The 20885-nt window shown below is 37.4% G+C and overlaps 1 protein-coding gene across 1 annotated transcript in view; it reads right to left on the reverse strand.

The window, feature by feature from the left end:
* The window catches only part of GNB3 (G protein subunit beta 3), a 549058-nt gene that overhangs the window by 370941 nt on the left and 157232 nt on the right, over positions 1-20885 (reverse strand). Inside the window, exon 2 of the mRNA XM_044079608.1 lies at positions 6109-6224. Coding sequence (XP_043935543.1) covers positions 6109-6165 — 57 coding nt within the window. The 5' untranslated portion in view covers positions 6166-6224. The remainder of the gene's footprint in view (positions 1-6108; positions 6225-20885) is intronic.

The raw sequence follows: 20885 nt of genomic DNA on the forward strand, positions 1-20885 counted from the left end.
AGTGGTGACTTACTGTGGTGTCTTTTACTATCACAGTGGTAATATATGGTGATGCCCCTTACTATCACAGTGGTGATGTACTGTGATGCCCCTTACTATCACAGTGGTGATATACTGTGGTCTGATGAGAGCTGCTGGGACAGGGAAGCTGGTTGACAGTAACAAAAAATAATTTTGAACAGACACACTGGGGTTAGTCTGGTCTGTCTCCATACTACTCCTGAAATTGCTTAACTGACTCTGATACTATAGCAACTTCAGGCTACTTTTGAACAGTATCCTGACATTTGACATTTTGTCATATTTGGCAAACTGCAGACTCAGAAAGTCAATACATCCAAATGCATGTCCAGACATTTGCCTTCATTCACAGGAAAGAAGCCAGGTTTCAAGTGTTTAGTAGTTTTAATATTCACTTTTCTTATATTGGAATAATTTTAAAAATATTTACAGAAATAAAAATTATCTGGCTAACACCTCTATGGTTGCCATTTCTAGAACCTATCTTCTATCAACACTTCTGTATGCTTCCCCAATTCTCACCAACCTTAAAAAGAAAGATTTAATTAAACTTGAAACATGCTACAATAAAATAGCTAAATTTGCAACTGACTGCCCACATCATACCCACCACTGTCACTCCTTAAAGAAACTCTCTTGGTTAGAACTCTCACAACTTCTATCCTATAGCTAATTAACCCTAGCACACAAACTAGTATATCAACCTGAGAAAAACCCTGCCCTTCTAAATATTCTCCAGCCCCAAACCACAAGTCAAAGTCTTTGGTCAACAAATAAATCACTACTACACGTGTCCAAATCCGCTAATACGGCAAGGGACTCTCTATTTTCTCATCATGTAGCAATAAGGTGGAATTCACTCCCTCACAGCATCAGAACCAACACAAATACCAACCAATTCAAAAAGATTCTTAAAAATGGTCTTAATGGCACCTGGCTTTGCTCCTGTTCTATTTCAGGATAACTAGTTTTAATAGCTTCTGGTCAAACTTTTCCTTCTTCCCTGACCACCTCATAATCTGTGCTCTCTCTGACATCTAGATAAACTATAACCTCATATTTTTCTATCCAATTTCCCCCTACAAACCCTTCATCAGGTTACTTTGAGAAACTACAATGTCTACACTCCAATAAGGAATTATATCAGATGCTTGTATAATACAAATGCCAGCTGTAATAACAGAATGCAATTTATGGTATACTGTATATTTTGTATATTCTTTGTAGAATTTCTTGTAGAAGTTTTGTATAATGTCTGTATGTGGAACTTTTCTCTCCAGGCCTGTGCTGAAAATGGGTCTTATCTCAATCGGACTTTCCTGGTAAACAAATGTAAAATAAATAAATAGAATAATTTAAGGGAAGCAGCTCAGATTTATGTGACTTAGGTAAAAGGGATGATACCCCGTGGCAGTTATTAAGCCTATGAGCTGTAAACAAGCTATTTCCTGTGACACACAGGGTATGATTCCCTCATCCTTCCTTTTCTTACTGTGTGACCTTGACTAGGTCACTTAACTAGGCAGTGCTTTTGGGCAACTGGGTATCAGGGCTAGGCTCCTTAATGGTCTCATGGACTGCATGACTAGCAAATCACTATGAAGTATGTGAGTGTGTGTGTGTGTGTGTGTGTGTGTGTGTGTGCGTGTGTGTGTGTGTGTGTGTGTGTGTTTGCATTTTCAGAGGTGGACACATTTTCCTCAGAAGCAGAGTGCTCTGCACAAAAAAGTACTGAACAGATATTGAATGTTGCTTTTGGGATTCAAACCCATGACCAAGGAAAGAAAAGTGTCTGCACCAGTGAATTCAGTATATCTAAGACATACTGCTAAACATACTGCCACATGAATATTTTGTCAAACATGAGAATACAAGATGAATAAAATTAAAACATAACTTTTATGGAAGAACAACGGTGGCAGGTCTAACCACCTGGCAGTATAAACCTTGGCTCTAGATGATTGTCATTGTTGAAGTGACACCCCGACTGTATGTGTAAAAGTTGGAAAAAGGGGTTGTGGATGGATAGATTGCTTTTAATGACACATTAAAATAATTAGTACACCAGCTGAATGCATTTAAAAACATGGGTATATGCACCTTTAGCAATGTTTACCTACATTTGATTAATTCAAGTTCATACTTTTGAAAGGAAGCTAAGCAGTTCTAGTGCTGGCAGTTCATGTCTTAGTTTTGAGTTTGGTGTGCCTACTAACATCTGCTGTTCTCATTCTATTTGCATCTGATGTAGCTTTAGACACTCAGTGCAGTTTGTGTTTTGCAAACAAATAGTGACAAGTGCAGTACCCTTTACTGAATTTGAGGTTTAAGCCACACAATGTGGGTGGAATGGCCAGAGAATGGCACTGCTTGTGGGCACTTTTCAAAACACAGGGATCTTTGATGAAATTATAATGCAGGAAACTATGTCCTACTGCACAAAAAGAAAAATATCTAAACAAATAAAACAAATAGACAAAACCACTACCATAAAAAACAGGACAAAAATGAGAAAAAGTCATTTTTACATGCGTAAGAAGAAGCCCACTCATATGTGAAACGTTGCCCCTACCTCATAGGGCAAACATTGTGGTAAACAAGAATTGTTTCATCTTTCCAAGTGTACTCCTGCAGTAAACACTGTCATTAAAAAGCAGGATAAATTAGTAAGTTCCCTAGAACATACTAACAGATGTATTCACTCTTGTTTTTCCAACAGGTGAAGGGTGTTGCTATGGGGGCAGTATGGCCCCTGTATATGTTAATATTGTACTTCTCGGTTGGGGGAATAGATATTTGTTTAATTGCCCTTATTGGAAGAATGTACAACTTTACACAAGATTTTTGGAGGACATATTTATTTTATGGAAAGGTGTGGGAGAAGAGATCTAGGATTTTGTGCACTATTTGAATAAAACTACCCAGTTTCTTGAATTCACTTTTAATTATGACAACTACAAGTTGAGCATTAACTATTTAGACACGGCCATTTTCCACTCTTGTAATGGTTTTAGATCTAAGATATATCGCAAAAAGACCTTCTGTAACTCCTACTTATATTTCTCTAGTAACCATGTAATAGCCCAAAAAAAGAGTATAATTAAGGGGCAAGCTTTTCGGGTTGCCTGGTTGACCTGTCTCCATGAGGATGTTAGAGGTGAACTAGATAAAGCAGAAGAGATGTTTTGTGGGAGAGGATACCCTAAAACATTGTTTGACCAGATTCTTGAGGAAGTTTATTGTAAATGGGGGGAACAGTATAAACCCTGTTGGGCACTGCATTAAGAAATGATAATAACAGGAAATTACAGACTCCTACAAAGTTTGAGAGGGCTTGTGTTTTACAATACAACCATCTTTCCAGAGAAATAAAAAATGTGTTTATAAAGAATTGGAATATTTTTAAGCTTAATTCAGAAATGTACAAAATATTGGGTAATGGGCCATCCTTTATCAATAAAACTGGTGCAAATTTAAAAGACTTTTGGAGGTTAAAGCTAGCACAACTTCAGATTTTAGGATGGGCACCAGGCCCTGTAGGAGTTATAATCGGTTTACTATTGTTATTTTGAATGGCAAAACATTTGCCGTTCGAAATAACAAAAGGTTAAACTGAAATGAAACATTTCAAGTGTACACAATGTCGCCCAAAATGATCGACACATTTGAGTCGACATTGTTGCCAAAAATGTGACGTGATAGCCGTATAGGAGCTGATGTAAATCAAACTCCTATACGACATATCACATGCACCCCAATCAGCCCCCACACCCCCTGCTACTAATTTATTCCAACTCTGAGATCGCACTACAGTGGGGATATGGATGAATTTCTAATCCCCACTGTATCGCAATCTCGTACATATAGTCAAATACACTTTTCATTTTGCGAACAACATTCTGATTTTCGGCAGCATATCTGCCGATGGCATGTTGTTTGCAAAAATGATAGTAAATCGTTGTAATCAGTGTACATATGTTACTAAGGAGGTGGATATAATTTTTGGGAATAGAATGAGGAACAGAATTATTTTTCAGAAGGGGAACTGTGTCACTAGTAAGGTGGCATACCTGGGCCATTCTGAGAAATGTAGTTGTTTTTATGTGGGTAAAACTGAGCGTGCTTTGAGAAACAGGATATATGAACATTTGTATCACATCAAAAATGATAAACAAAACAGCGCTTTATATAAGCATTCCTTGGTATGTGGCGGCTTCACCAAGTTTACATTTGGAATTCTGGAGGGCATCAAAATTAATCAGCGGGGGGGGGGGACTGGAAATATATTTTAAGGAAGAGGGAAACCCAGTGGCAATTAAGACTGGCTGCTATGATCCCCCCAGGTTTAAATGATGCCATTTCTATTTCACCTGTATTGTATGAAAAGCCAATAGATTGTAATAAAAGTATATATTTTTTATTATGTTTATTTTTTAACATTTACAAGTGTATTCAATGCCAATTGTTTAATATGTTTACAACTCTTGTTTCCCTTGTCTAGTTTTGTTTTCTCCATCTATAGTTTTATATATGGGTGGATGTAAAATGGTTGGAGGGAAATGATTGGTTTATGGCTGGACCTATTGTGTTTAAGCTGTTTGCTAATGGGTATTTGTAAATGATTGGTTTATGGATGGACCTATTGTGTTTAAGCTGTTTGCTAATGGGTATTTGTGTATTCTGATGAAGTCTCAGGATATAGGGATGAAAGCGCTTAATATTTATCGTGTGTATTAATAAAGGTGGGCTTTAATCTATTATGCCCTCGGTATAGTGCATTTTATTTTATTTTTATCAGTGTGTGTTTATTTCGCACTACATTTTCTGGATCACATTGATACTTGTGCTGTGACTTATACAGCTTAATGTGATGTTGACTGCTGCTTTTATTGTTAATTGTGCAATCAGGGATTCATCATTTATAATGCTCATTAAGCCAGTCATTGAATACAATATCTGTCTGTCCAGAAACATGCAACAACAGGAACACTCTCAGAGGTACCTTACTAAAAGGATACAAAGCCTAAACAACATGTCCTACATGGACTGAGTCAACGCCCTGCCACTATACTTGGTATCCTACAGACTGCTAAGAGGTGACCTGTGCCTGTCATACAAGGCATCCTCTGCACATCGGTAAGTCAAACAGCATCAGAAATACTCTGTCTAGGGATCTATACCTCTTCTGCAACATCAGCAGGATGGTTTGGAGGAACAGGTGTATCTTACAGAGAATACTGCTGCTTTGGGACAGACTCCCCATCCACATAAAACAAAGTTCATCCCTGTCCATATTCTAGCGCAACTTGGATCTACGAATGGGAAATTGAAAATTTACCCCAGGACTGTCCCGTGTACTACTAATGGTCAGAGGCAGCTCCTAAATGCTTTATCCCATGCATGGGTCCCCTCAAAGTATTCTCAGTAGGGGTAATATATAATTATCGACCATGGGATGGGTTAGGCTAATCTATAACTAAATGGAATAGGTTGTTTTAAGCACAAAAAGGGAAACTGGTTTGGCTTGAAATGACCTGCAGGGGCAGCTAACCTATTACTTACCCATGAATCTATGCACCTATTATCTTTCCCATACTTTTTATTACATTCAGCAGAATTTGTGTTGTGCTGAGTACACCTTGTAGTATGCATCACTGCTATAAGAATCATCAGTGTTGTCTACTCAACACAATATGTTGTACTTACAATGTATTGCATTTGTCACTTTTCCTTGCTTACTACAGCACTATAGTCATTCTACTCACCTGATCTGTAGCATTTACCATCTTTTACAATTTTTTGCTCACAAGTTACATTTAAGCAGTTTTATTTAATGTACCATGGTTTGCTGAATATATTGTCTATTGTAGTCATTAAACAGTTTGTACTAATGGCAGTTTGTTTTCCTTACCTTAATTAGTCAAAACTCACCATAGTATATAGCTGCTACATTCACTACTTTTTATAGCCGTAAGTGTAATTTGTAAAATTCAGCACTGTTTATTGCGTCTCGGCATTTAATACTTTATATTCACTAAATGGTTTTACTTTCGCCATTTTTTGTTTAACATAAATTACTACACTTACTGTAATTTGTTTTTTCAGTCCTTCCGCTTCTTGGCGGAGTTGCTCCATTTCCCCCATGATGATGTTTGACCACTAAATCTGTTCTAGTGACAGCAAGGAAACTCAGTCAGAATTACCTGCCAAAGAAGACAGAAGCTCTGTTAACAGAGAATTCATATAGGCTGTTGCAGTACATGGATATTACCCTTGTACATTAAGTTTAAAGAGTGAATATTTGTGACTTTGCTCAAAAATATTCTGTCATCTTTTCTGTTGCAGCAAAAAGTTTCCATTTTCACACTGACCTGTACTTCATACTACATTCCTGTCACTCCTGACAGCAGTTTATTCCATATAGTTAAAAAAGTTAAAAACAACAATACAAATGTTGTCCTGCACCATTTTTTAAACTTAATAAATATTTTGGCAGTGCTGAATGCAACAACAAGGTTATATGACTGAAATGAAAGTCCTGAAAATCTTCATAAGATTGGCACTGAAATAACTGTAACTCAAAATCCCAAAATAATACTTCTTGTATACATCAAAACAAACAAAAACATGAATGGAATTCACCAAATTAAAATATATAGTTTTTGTAGGGGGCCCTGGACCCTCATATAGAAGGCTGTACTGTACCCCCTCACATGACCCTAAATATATATTCTTACAATATAAATGAGATTCAACGCTGTTTTATTAAGTTACATACATAACTGGGGAAAAGCAAAAAATTTGGCTTCAGGAAAATGTTTATTTTTATTAAGCTCACGTTTTCTATTTATTTTTTTGCATGTATTCGGTTACTTCTCAAATTCTTTCCAAAAGAATTCTGGGCAAAATCAAAAATAATCAAAGGACAAAGATCAAAAAGTAAGGATATTTTTAAATATTACTCTAATTCACTTAAAAAGTTAATTGAACAATGGGTTTTGTATTAATATGCATTTTTCAGAACATTAAGAAGTGTGACTCTCTAATGCCTGGTATTATTGATTGACTCTAGTCCTCAGTGATTTACAAGGAAATCAACAATTTTACAAGGGACAGAGCCAAAATATGAGTCAATAATCAGGGAGGTTTGAGATGTTTAATTCAGTATTAGTTTTTTGAATAGTACACTGAAATTGTATTGTAAAAAGCTCATAGACTTAGTGAGGTCTAATAATGTAATAATAATAATAATAAGGTATGTGGCCATGGTGGTGCAGCGGTTAGCATTGTCACCTCACAGCAAGAGGTTCTCTGGTTCAATTCTTGGCTGGGGTGCCTTTTGTGCGGAGTCTGCATGTCCTCCCTGCAGTCATGTGGGTTTCCTCCAGGTGCTCCAGTTTCTTTCCACATTTCAAAGACATGCAGTAGGTGGATTGGACACTCTAAACTGGCTGTAGGTGTGAGTGCATGTGCGAGTGAGGGGTATGGATAAATTACTGTGGCAAGGCTAGCCACCCAGCGGTGCAAACCATGGCTCAAGATGATTGTGACTGTTGAAGTGACAATAGAACAAAAAACGGACTGAAGAAATGCAAGCCAACCAATTTTATTAATCACAAATCTTTTGGGAAAAAAACATTCATTAGTGTGAACTAAGGAACTATAAAATCAATTTCATTAAATACCATAATTAAAAAATCATGACACAGCCACCCAATGAACAGTTAAATAAGAACTAATTAAATAATTACAATCAATAAAGTTTTTACATTAATATTTCTCAAATGTGTATATATATATATATATATATATATATATATATATATATATATATATATATATATATATATATATATATATATATTGTTTGAGGCTTAAAACAGGTTTTAGGCTCACTGCAGCATGCAGACCGGTTCTGCATTTGCTTGCAAATGAACAATCTAGTCATATTCTTTCACTTCTAGTAGATTTTCTACATCACTTCCCTGTAAACTCTTACATACTTCTTCTATGGCTCTAAACATAAAATTATGATCTGGACCACATTCCATCACATGTTTTGCTAGGGTATTGCTACAAACACTCCTACATATATCCGAATAATGTTCAATAATTCTATCTTTTAGTTTTCTATTACTTTTGCACACATAGAATTTCTCACATTTCCTACGTGTGCCAAGATAAACAATATTTGAGGTAACACATGTGGTGAACTTTTCAAACTTAAAAGAATGTTTGGTTATAGGGTAGACAAAATCCATACTAGATTATATATATTTGGAGCAACAGCAATTATGTCATGGAAATGTACCATTTTTAGTTGAAAGCTCCTGTTGTTACTCATACTAAGATCCTTATAACACAGTTGTTGTTTAAGATTTGAACAATTCCTATAGGAGAACCCAGGTTTAATACCAACAATATCCCTAATTTCTAGTAACACCTCTAATATGGTCCAGTTATCAGACATAATTATTAGGGTTCTATCTTAGGACCACTACTATTCACAGCTTCACAAATGACCTCCATACCTCCACACAGCATGCATCTATAATTCAGTATGCAGATGACACTACCTTAATCTGTGCTGCACAAAACATTCCCACCCTCCTGCAAACAACTCATCTAGCATTCTCTGATGTTGAAAACTACCTTACCAAAGCCCAACTTATCCTTAATTCAAATAAAACTCAGCTTATGATTATAACCAGTTCTAACAAAAACACTAACATTCAATTCACTATCTACTCCACAAATGCTACCCCAGTTGCTCCAGTGGCACAGGCTAAGCTATTGGGAATAACCATACACTCCCACCTAAAATTTGATAGTCATATCAGCTTAACTATTAAAAAGGTACATGCCAAACTGGGGTCACTCTACCGTATCAAACCATTTCATACCAACAACACAAGATCAGCCATTGCTCGCTCCCAACTTCTATCTATCCTACTCTATGCATCTCCCATTCTGACTAATCTCAACAAAACTGAACTAAGCAAAATGGAAGCCTGCTATAACAGAATTGCCCATTTTGCTGCAAATTGCTCATATAGAACTCATCACTGTACTGCTTTGAGACAGCTCCACTGGCTTGAACTGCCCAACGTCCTAACCTACAATCAGCTCTGCCTCTGTCATTCTATCTATTACCTCCCCAATAAGTGTCCTGCCCTCAAAAACCTAGTACAACATCACTCAGCCAAAAGGCCTCTTAGATCATCAAGCAAACTACTGCTAGAAGTCACCAACAGCTACAATAGCTTTGGAGATGCACTATATAGTAGTTCACTGGCTAAAAAATGGAACTCTGTCTCCACTAGCATTCAAAACACATCATCCAAAGCCTCCTTTAAATACCTCATCAGGCAATATCTCAAGCAAAGTTGGCAGTGCCATGATTGCTCCCCAGGCTAGTGAAAGCGAATAACATATACATACTAAATCTAGAGCACTTGATAATAGTTTTCAATCTTACTCACAAACACTGGCTAATCTACAATGTATGTACTGTACCTGTGTACTATGTATGTATTCTACCTATGTTCCAAATTTCAGCTGTACACCACAAATCTATTAATTAATTACCTTTATTTTTTAAACTAATATTTTTTTTGTTTGTTCTCTCCACTGTAACTGTTTATGTGCTGCATACTACTGTAAAAACATGTCTCTTGTAATTTGTGTGCATACTGATCATGTCTAAATAACTAAATGTGTCTGTAATTTTTCTTTGTGGAGCTTTTCTCCCTGGGCCTCTGCTGAAAAAGGGTCTTTTCAGCTCAGTCAGACACCCCTGGTTAACAAATGTAAAATAAAATAAAATAAAATAAAATAAAATTTTAACAACATTGGTTCTCCTATTAAAATTGGTGGTATACCTTAAAAAACTTTTCTTTTAATTAGAGGAAGGTATAAAATTGTTACCCATAAAATATGGTTTAGCTAATTTATTTCTGTCATTCATAATCTCAGCTTTAAGCCTATCTAAAAACTCACAATCATAACCCATCTATAGAAAATCCTGTAACATATCATTTATCTATGTGTTACAACTAACTGGGTCAGTATTAAGCCCACTGATCATCAGATGTTGACTCTTCACCACACATCTAAAAACATGAGTCACATGTATACTTTTTCTATGCAAATATATATATTAGCACTGCCTCTTTTTTATATATGCTATTATCAATGATATTACCAATTTTCGTTAGCCTGACATCCAAAAAACATATCTCACTCAAGGAAGAGCTTAAGAAAAACCTTAAAAAACTAGATGACTTGTTTAAAAAAAAAATGTAGGAAATTCAAACAATTCAGCTTCACTATCTTCCCATATGAGAAAGATGTCATCCACAAATCGATCGAAAAAGGAAACATAAGTTTAAACGCAGTAGGACTATTGCATATGAATCACTCATCCCACTGACTTAGTGCAATATTTGCAAAGGTATTTGCTACAGGGGTGCCCATTGCCACCCCCAAAGTCTGGTAGTATAAATTGCCATCAAATAAAAAATATTAACTAATACCAACTGCATTAGCTCACATATTGTTTCACTGTCCTTGCCATTTAAACCACTATTCACATAAAAAAATTCTCAAGGCTTCAATTCCGCGAGTATTAGGAATCACAGTAAAAAGTGATTTAATGTCCAAAGTTACAAAAATAAAGTGCTCTGGCTGCTTGCTATTATACCATTCATATAATTTACTTAAAAAGTAACTTGTGTCCCGAATGTAGCTTCTAACATTAGTTAGATATTTACTCAAAATAGGCTGTAAATACAAAGAAATAGATTCAGTGATCCAACTTCGACTGTATGCTATCGATCACACAGGAGGGAGACACAAGTCCTTGTGGACTTTCGGTAAGTCATAGAGTATTGGAGTAATGGGATGGGGTGTACTGAAATAATTAAATAAACCAATTGAAATATCATTATTAATTTGAAGCTCATAAATAGCCATATTGACCTATTGCACAAACTTAAAAACATCAAAATTATTAATTTTCTTAAAAGTTTTATAATCCTGTAAAAACTGCTGCATAAAAGATAATCTTTCCTGTTCATAATTACATCTGCTCCCCCTTTATCTGCTCATTTAATAATCATCTCATTGTTGGTTTGTAAATTACATAAAGCACCATATTCCTGAGGAGTCAAATTGTAAAATTTTGAAGCATCTGAATTAAAAAGAATATAATTCCCTCAACTGTTTCTCTCAGATGTTGCAGAAAGCAGTTATAACTGGATGACTATTAGGCACAAAAGTACTAGACTTTTTACAAACATGTGCTTCTGTTGAAACTGAATCTTTACAAATTAGCTTTAAGTTCAAATTTCTCACAAACAGTTTTAAGTCAGTTAGAGCTTCTACTATTGTGTTGAAGTGACACCCCAACCCCATGTTCAAAATGGGAAAAAAGGGGTTGAGGATGGATGGATGGATATCAGTGGTGCTTCCGCTGCTGCCTGCATCTGCTCCTTCTCTTCATGTATGGGTAACTGATGAACCACTTTCATTTACTAGTGGTCAGTGCAGCAACAGATGTGTTCTGTCTTTTTTCTGGCACGTGTCCAACTAACATCAGTTGTTTGGTGTTGCTGTTATGCACATTAGTGTCCACTGGGACCATACCATGGTGTTGATCTGACCTGCGCTTTGGGTTGGTCGGGAAGGTAAAGTGAAATGTACAGTGAAACTATCAGCCAACACATATACTTGCCTACATGCCAGGGCTTCTTCACAGGCCCTACCCTTCCAGATATGGTAACATTGTACTAAAAGTATGGGCAGGAAATGAGGTATGCCCTAAAAGAATGTGTTCATAATGGCCCCTATGGCAACCCTTCCTCTGCATTCTTCATTATCATCCCTGTACGTGTTTGAAGTCCTGGCCTAGTAGACTAGAATTTATGCATGACTCACCTTTGCCACCATATTCCCTTCTCCCACAGGATATACCAGTCGCCCAGGTCACTAACCAAACCCTGGTCACCTGGGCCATATTCAGGGTTGTGTTCTTGTATACATGCAGAGCAGTTTTCTCTTTTGTTCCTTGTAACAATAGCTGCCTTTCAGCTGCATAACCCTGACCAGCTTATGAGTATTTATTTATTTGTCTTTGTTTACTGCAAAAGTCTGACTGGGTATTATACATTTTCAGCAGAGGCCCAGGGAGAAAAGCTCCATTTGCTTACATTGAATTACACTAAGTTCCAGTCAAACACAGAGTAGTTACATTTATACAGTACATATACATTCTAAGATTTTACAGAGGTGGATGTTACTAAAGAGAAAACACACATGCAACTTAGTGGATTGTACAGGCAGCAGTTTTGTAAAACAAAAAAAAAATGTCATTTCAGTAAGAGGTTGAGAATATTCTGTTTAAAGAGAGTATTTGGATGGTATTGTACAGCGAAAACGTTTTAACCCTGAGATGAGCCTGTACAGGATCAGGATTGGTTAAGATGTTGTTTAAGCAGTGGTTTACAGCTACTGAGTTTGTCAGAGTTTTATTTGCATGGGGATACTATTCCAGAGTTTAGCAATGCACTGGGAGTAGAGCAGGTTTCCTACAATATTATTTTACTTATTTGTAAGTAATAAGAACTTGTCACTAGAACGGAAGTCCCTTGCTGGACAGTAGGGTACTAATACATTTTGTAGTGCAGGGCATTTTTCTGGATGATGAATGAGTTTGTGTGCTGTAGTTAGTTGTGAATATGTTAAAACAGTTATACAGTTCAAGCCGGTTTAATTGCTTTAAGCTAAGACAGTGGTGGGTCCTATGAGGGGAGACTGGTGGCAAATTTAGCTATTTTATTGTAGCAGGGGGCAAGTTTCTTTCTTTCAGTATTGTTTATGTTTGTTAGGATAGGAATGGTGTATAATAGAGTTGGCAGTAAGAAGTTGGTGGCAAGAGTTTTTCTTGCAGCATCTGTAAGGAGCATGTCTAGCCAGTTATCATTGTGGCATCACCAGGGACAGGATTGTCTGTGAATAAGCTGTAATTTTACATACTTCGCTGAGAACTTATTTACTTAACTGACTAATATATATATATATATATATATATATATATATATATATATATGTATGTATAAATATATGATTAGAATTTTAATAACACAAAAATTAACAGTATGCTAATGAGATTCAAAACTGTTTTAATAAGTAGATGGATGCTTATTACCTACTTACTCATATACACAAATTTGTTGATCAGACATTTGTGCACATATTTGCTGATCACACATTTGTGTACCTCAAATAAAAAGGAAGGCATGAACAAAAATAGATGCTTGTATATTAAAACAGAGAAGCTGCTTTGACTTCCACTGTTTCTTTCCACACAAATATAAAACATGAATGTAAAACAACCAAATGGAAACATATTATCATAAGTGCTATCTAAGCATTAGGTTAAATTGTGTTGCTGCCATGGAATTTGCAAGGAAATGCTTACCTTTTCTTCTGAAACTAAGCTACTGGGTAGCTTAATGTTGTACATAAAGTCACAACAGCTGCACATTTTCAGCTAATGGGTATATAGAGCTTCACTCAATATGCCTGCGCATAAAAAGGCCAGACATTCATCATTCCTTTGTATATATCTTTTTATTTTTCTTGCATTAAAGAAAGGAGGTAAGGAATCAGTCACTGCATGAGAAAAGCAGTAAAATGGAAGATACAAGCAAATCTGTGATATCCAGAAAGAAGCGATCAAGTCTACATCTGTCTTTCTAACTCCAGTTGAGTTTTAACTGCAATATTTTATATCATAGTATTGTCTTGTAAACCTTGTGGAATGTCAGATGAAAAAATACTGAAAAGAAATGGCTGTAGTAACCACTCTGGCCCCATACTGGCACCTATTCATTCATCTAGGTAAGCGGCATTTACTGTTGGCATTGTGGTCCTACTATTTAGCCACTGTTTCACCTATGCTACCAAGGTGGCAACCACGCAAAACCTGTTCAGAGTGTTGATTAACCATACAAAATGCCTTGCTGAAGTCAAACTAAATCACATACCAGCCCTGTTTCTGATCTAATGCTTGGGTTAAGCAGTCAAAAAATTCTAGTGGATTCTGAATCCACACAAAGAAAGTGCAAGACCATAGTTACAAGATTTATAGTAGTATATCGTTCATGTTCAAAAAATGCACATCAGAGCTTAATCTTTACAATATGCATTTGGTAGCTCGGGAGAGATTATCCATAAAGACAATTTACATATCTTGTAGCATATGAGGGATGTTTGAAAATGGGCTATTTCAAGCCCATTTGCTCAGCATTTTAATTAACATTATGATAATGACAAAAAAACTTACATTTTGTTTTATACTAAATTTCTAAATTTTTTTCCTTCAAAAAGGTAAATACTCCCTTAAAAAGAAATAGTCTTGATTCATTTTGAAATATGACAATCTCATTACAGATAGAAAACAGTTAAGTAATATAGAAATGGATTTATCTGATTAACTGCTGCATAATACTGGTATATGTTTGTCTTGAGGAGAAACCTTTAACATGAATAGCATTTATTTTTATTTTTATTGTTTGCACCTAGGGATATTCTTGGTTTATCTTTTATTTCTTTTTATTTTTCACAGCATTGCCTTCATCATCTGATTATTTAAATACTGAATTTTCTAATTATATCATTCACCTTTATCACCCATTCAGGAATCATAGGAAAACTCACTAAGCTAGGCATCAACCCCCATTTCACTAGGTGGGTTGCAAACTGGCTCAAAAATAGAACCCACATTGTGAAAGTTGCAGACTCCAAGTCAGACTGCCAACCAGTCATGAGTGGAGTCCCACAGGGACCAGTCCTAGGTCCTCTCCTGTTTGGTATCTACTTCTCAGAAATCCAGGCCAACACAAACAGTCTCTGGCTGACAACATTTGCAGATGATTGCAAGTTGGGAGCTATTATTAACTCCCCAAGTGATGTTGACATCCTACAGAAAGGCCTCACTGAGACCAACAACTGGTGTCAGAACCATGGCCTTAAGCTCAGTGCCAAAAAATGTGTCATCATCCCCTTTGGGAAAAACCCGGTTCCCATGAATTACCACATCGATGGTAGTCCACTGAACACAGAAAGCATCATAAAAGATCTGGGAACACAGGTTGACAGCAGCCTCTCTTTTGACCACCACATTGCCACTGTGGTCAGAAAGTCCTTCTATGTGGCACATCTCATTACTAAGGCTTTTGCATCCAGGAAGAAAGAGGCCATTATCTCCCTCTACTCTTCCCTCAATAGGCCAATCATTGAGTACAATGCCCCATTTGGCATATACCTCACTAGACACCTGCAACAACTGGAGAGGCCACAAAAGTACCTCACAAAGAGGATCCTAGGCCTTAAACACTTGTCCTATATGGGCAGACTCAAAAAACTCCAACTATTCTCTTTCTCATATTGCCTACTTAGAGGCGATCTCTGCTTGACTTACAAAGCCATGCCTGACCTAGCTCTGTTAGAAATGCTACATCTAAAGAAATCCCAATCCCTCCGCACTACACATTCCAGAGACCTCAACCTCATTACCACAATCAACAGAACAAGCTGGAGGGACAGGTTCATAACCCAGAGACTGCCCATGCTATGGAATAGACTTCCCAGACATGTCAAGTGGAACGCCTCACTGGCCCTCTTCAAGAAAAATCTTGATGAGTGGATAGGAAATATAAAATTCATCCCGGGGAATCACTCCAGTGGCTCTACTCGACAGAGGCACTGGGAACTAAGGTTGGGTGGCACAATGCCAGTGTAATCCTATGGGCTAGGCTTGTAAAGGCTCCAGGGCCATTAGTCTAGTACACACCTATGAACCTAATACCTCTCAACTGTACAGATTTCCTCAGAATGTCCAGATTTTTGGCTCATATTTTTGGCCTGTTCCTCTATTTTCCTGGCAAATCACTGGGATGATCTCAGGATTGTAGTCACTAAATACTGACATACATTTGAATTTCAGACTTCAAATCCATCAGAAAATGTATATTAAAACAAATCCTGTTACTCTGGCAACTTTCTAAGTTTATAAGAGCAATATTTAAAATATGTCCCTATTTGTGCCCCCATTTTGTCTAGCTTTGTACAGATTTTTTGGATTAAGAGGTTGAGAGGTAACCTATGAACCTATGATTATAATGGTGCATTGTCTGGGACCATGTTGTATCAATGAATGTAATTTCAGTGAATGCAAAAAGAATGAGTACTGTTTGCCAAAATTGCATTCGAAGACAGTGAGTTTGCTTTTTACTCCACTGATGTGCAACCTTGGAGATGATATATCCAAGCTTGATGGGTGCAGGGGAGCTTGCTCCCCTGCAAAAACACAAGTGTTGAATTGTTTGTTGAAGGTGGTTTCGGTGACTTCCTTGTTTTTTACGTTAGCTGAAACTGCCTTTGATGACTCAGCATGAATTGCAACATCCTTCTCTATATAAAATGTGTGCTTCTCAGTTGTAGCCCTACCAGAACCCTACCTCTAACCCTAAAACTCCCTTTCCACTCTCTAACCATAAAAATGCCCTCTTGTTCCCTAAACCCAACTCCCCCTCCTGCTTCCATAGCCTAAGAAACCCTTCTTGCTCCCTAACCCTAGGACTCCCTTCTCATTCCACACCCTCTAAGAATCCATTCTCATTACCATCCCCTAGGAATCCCTTCTCATTCCCGACCCCTAGGACCTCCTTTTCATTCCTGACCCCTAGGACCCCCTTCTCATTCCTGACCCCTAAGAATCCCTTTTCATTACTGACCCCTAAGACTCCCTTCTCATTCCTGACCCCTAAGAATCTCTTCTCATTCTCAACCCCTAAGACTCCCTTCTCATTCCCAACCCTTTCAAATCCCTTCTCATTCCCAGCCCATAAGAATCCTTTCTCATTCTTGACCCCTAAAACTCTTTCCTCATTCCTGACCCTTAAGAATCTCTTCTCATTCCTGACCCTAGGACCCCCTTCTCATTGCTGACCTCTAGGACCCCCTTCTCATTCTTGACCCCTAAGAATCCCTTCTCATTCCTGACCCCTAAGTCTCCCTTCTCATTCCTGACCCCCTAAGAATCCCTTCTCATTCTCAACCCTTACGAATCCCTTCTCATTCCCAGCCCCTAAGAATCCTTACTCATTCTTGACCCCTAAGACTCCTTCCTCATTCCTGACCCTTAAGAATCCCTTCTCATTCCCAGCCCCTAAGAATCCCTTCTTATTCCCAGCCCCTAAAAATCTGTTCTTATGAGCTACATATTTTTAGGCTTGATTGTTAATTAGTATGTGGGATGGGCTGAAGCATGTGATTTTATGTTCTCCTATTTAAATGCTGATTTTTTGTACTGATTTATACTGATGAAGGGTGTAGACCCGAAAGCTTTATCTAATAAAGTTCTTGGTGTGATTTTGTTGTCTTGCCTAATTCACAGTCCCACCTCTTCTCACTACCTCACCATGGGTACCTCACTTACCTCACTCAAACTTGAATAATGTGTTTGGGTAAGCATAGCCTTCTTGCTGTGAATATACAATACCTTGAGTTTATTGATCTACAGTTACTGAGGCATTTGTAAAGTAATTTTCCATCAGTGATTCGAGGATATTCTTATACTTGTGTTCAGCATGAGAAGTTGAAAGTTTCCAGTAGTATCTCGTCCCTTCTTGTGATGTAGGAATCACAGCAGCTTCTTCTACTCATTGGCACCCTGCAGGTAGTAAAACATATTTATGAGGGCATTTGTGGAGATTTGGCAGCAAATGTAGAATCTTAGAGAAGAAAAATGAATCTGAATATTTTTCAGCAGAAATGGGTGGAATGTAGCTTTCAGATGAAATATGACCACCATCAAAGCTATAAAGGTTTTGTTTACCATATTAAGTGTTGCTGGACTCAAATATTGGTAATTTCTGATATTTTTATCTGAAAATATTATTTATTTATTTATTTTATTTTACATTTGTTGACCGGGCTACTCCAAGTGGATACATGTCCATTTTCAGCAGAGGCCTGGGGAGAAAAGCTCCATTAAGCTAATACAAAATACATGGATAATTAGCATAAAAAAATGACTACAAGTTAGAAAAAAGTACACTACTATTAGATACATATTTACAGAGCAGAGAGTCTGAGATTCATTATGATGAAGGCTAAAAGTTCAAACTCATTGTAAGGTTTTCTTGATCATTATACACTCAGAGTGAAAAAAGTGTCTAATATATACATAGAGGAAACTTGTGCTCACAGTAGTATGATTGTTCTACAGTTAGGACTCAGAGGTAGATTTAAGAAAGACAAGGCTAGAGTCAGGAAATTAAGGAAGCTTATCAATCCTGCTATAAGAGGGATGGGAGTAAGGTTTAGGGAGATGTGACAAAAGAGAGAGGTGAGGAAGTGTAGAGAATGGAGAGTGTTAGTCTGGGTTAATACAAGGGCATAGCCATTGTGTTTTAAGGAATGTTTTTAGTTGCTTTTTGAAAAGTGGTATTGAGGGAAGTGATGATAGATTGCTGGGAAGCCTGTTCTAGGTTTTTCCCACAGTGTTAGAAAAAAAGAGAGTCACCTGCTTTGTTGTAGGACTTATGGATGGTTACTAGTAGTTTATCTGCTGAGCGAAGGGTTGTAAGATTTTTGTAGGGGGTGACAAGGCTACAGAGGATTGGAGTATTACTGGGATGATACAGTATTTCATGGGTGATAGAAAGTTGCTGAAATTTAAGCTGGTTTTGCAGTTCCAGCCATCCAAGCTGTTTGAGATTTAGACAATGATGGGTTCTAAATAGGGAGCCAATGGCAAATCTGGCAATGTTGTTATAGGAGGTTACCAGTTTGTTAATGTTGCTTTCGGATAGATTAGTGTAGATGGGGGAGGCATAGAGGAGGGTGGAGATCAAATGGGTGTGGGCAATCATAGTTCTGTCTACAGGGGTAAGGAAAGGTTTTATTCTGTAGAGGGAATAAATTAATCAATAAATTAATAAAGTCTTTTTGACTTTATCTCAGGAATATAAGTAGTGGTCCCTTTTTCCATTGATTATAGAAAATTATTTTACAATCCGGACACAAACCCATAGCCTAACCCACTAAATGGGTAAAACATTATTTATGTGCAATATGTCATTGTTATTTACATAACTGTCGACATAGCTCACTTTACAGGTCTTTAACTGCACTATGAAAACTGCAAACTGTAAGCCTATGGCATATATTAGTGGTGGGTTTTACGTGTGTGCATGTTTTAGTTATTTATAGTACTGTTTTATATATCCTTATATTTCTACTAAGTATGTTCCTTTTGTTTTGTTTTGTTTCTGCTGTAAAAAAGCTTTCAATTTTTTACTTTCTTTATTTTTAGTATCTTATTTTGATTTTTATTTTTACTATTTATTTTTTTATTAATTTAATCTATCTTCCTTCTGTAAACTGTCATTCATATGGTATGAGCCTGAGTATCAAAATTTTGTGCAGTGATACACACTTTTTCCTCTGTGTTGATCTGTATGACAATAAAGGTGATGACTTTGACTTTCACTAAAATCACCTTTATCACCCTCCATCTTAAAGATAATTTGTGCTTCTTTTTGCATAGATTTTCTCTATGATGTTTTCGATATTGTAAGGTTTTAAGTTAACATTTTACCAGGAATGGCTCAATATAGGTCAAATCAGGTTGTTCTGACAGGTATTTCTAAAAACACTTCCTTGCTTCTTAGCAGAAATTTGGTTATGTGTTGTTTATGTGGTTTATAGGTTCATAGGATGATACTAGGCTATTGGCCTGGAGGCCCTTGTAAGCCTAGCCAAGAATTTTGCCAATGTTCCCACAAAGTCAGCACCTGTTTCCCCTGTCCAGCAGGGACACAGGTGTGATCCAAGGGGTGTATGTTCAGTTTCCCATCCAGTAGTCCAGGTTCCTCTTAAAGAGGGCTAGAGAGGTAGTCTGCCTGACATGGAGAGGGAGTCTATTCCCCAGAAGGGGGAGTCTTTGGGACACAGATCTATCCTGCCAACAAGTTCTACTAATGTCACAGACCAGGTTGAGGCCTTGCATGTGGGTTGCGCGAGTGGAGTTTGACTTACAGATATGCAGCAACTCAATCAAGGCTGGGTCTGAGATGGCCTTCTATGCCAGATAATGGTCACCTCTGATCAGTCTGTATGAGAATGAGTAGGGGAACAAGGCTTTAGCCTGTGCTTTTAACCTATCTGTATAGGGTAGTTGTTTGAGTCCCTGGATTTTCCTTGTCAGGAACCTCTGTGATCTGTCCGGCTGCTGCATGTGCTAGGTGAGGTACATGCTGAAGAGAGCATTGTACTCGATAATGGGTCTGATAAGGGAGGAGTACAGGGATGTTTTGACCTCCTTGTTCCTGGATGACATACCCTTACTTATGAGGTGGGCCGTCTAGAAAGCCTTCCGTACAACTGAGGCAACGTGGTGGTCAAAAGTGAGGTTGCTGTCAACCTGGGTGCCAAAGTCCCTCACAACTGATTGCATGCTTAGTATGTTGTTATTAATGTGATAATTAGTGGGGATGCCATTTTCGCCAAAGGGGATAATGATGCATTTCTTGGCATTCAGTTTGAGGCCATGTTCAGATGATGTATCATCTACCTGCAGGCTATGTTTAGATGGTGTATCATCTACCTGCAGTACAGGTATGTGAGTTAGATAATGCATAATCTACATGCAGTACAGCTAGATGACACATTATGTGGTTTGATATGTCATGTACCTGCAGTACAGGTAGATAACACATTAAGTGGTTTAGATGTGTCACCTACCTGCAGTACAGGTAGATAACATATGTGGTTTAGATGTGTCATGTACCTGC

This window comes from Protopterus annectens, chromosome 8.part0 (assembly GCF_019279795.1).
Source record: "Protopterus annectens isolate FY-2018-M chromosome 8.part0, PAN1.0, whole genome shotgun sequence".
NCBI lineage: Eukaryota > Metazoa > Chordata > Ceratodontiformes > Protopteridae > Protopterus > Protopterus annectens.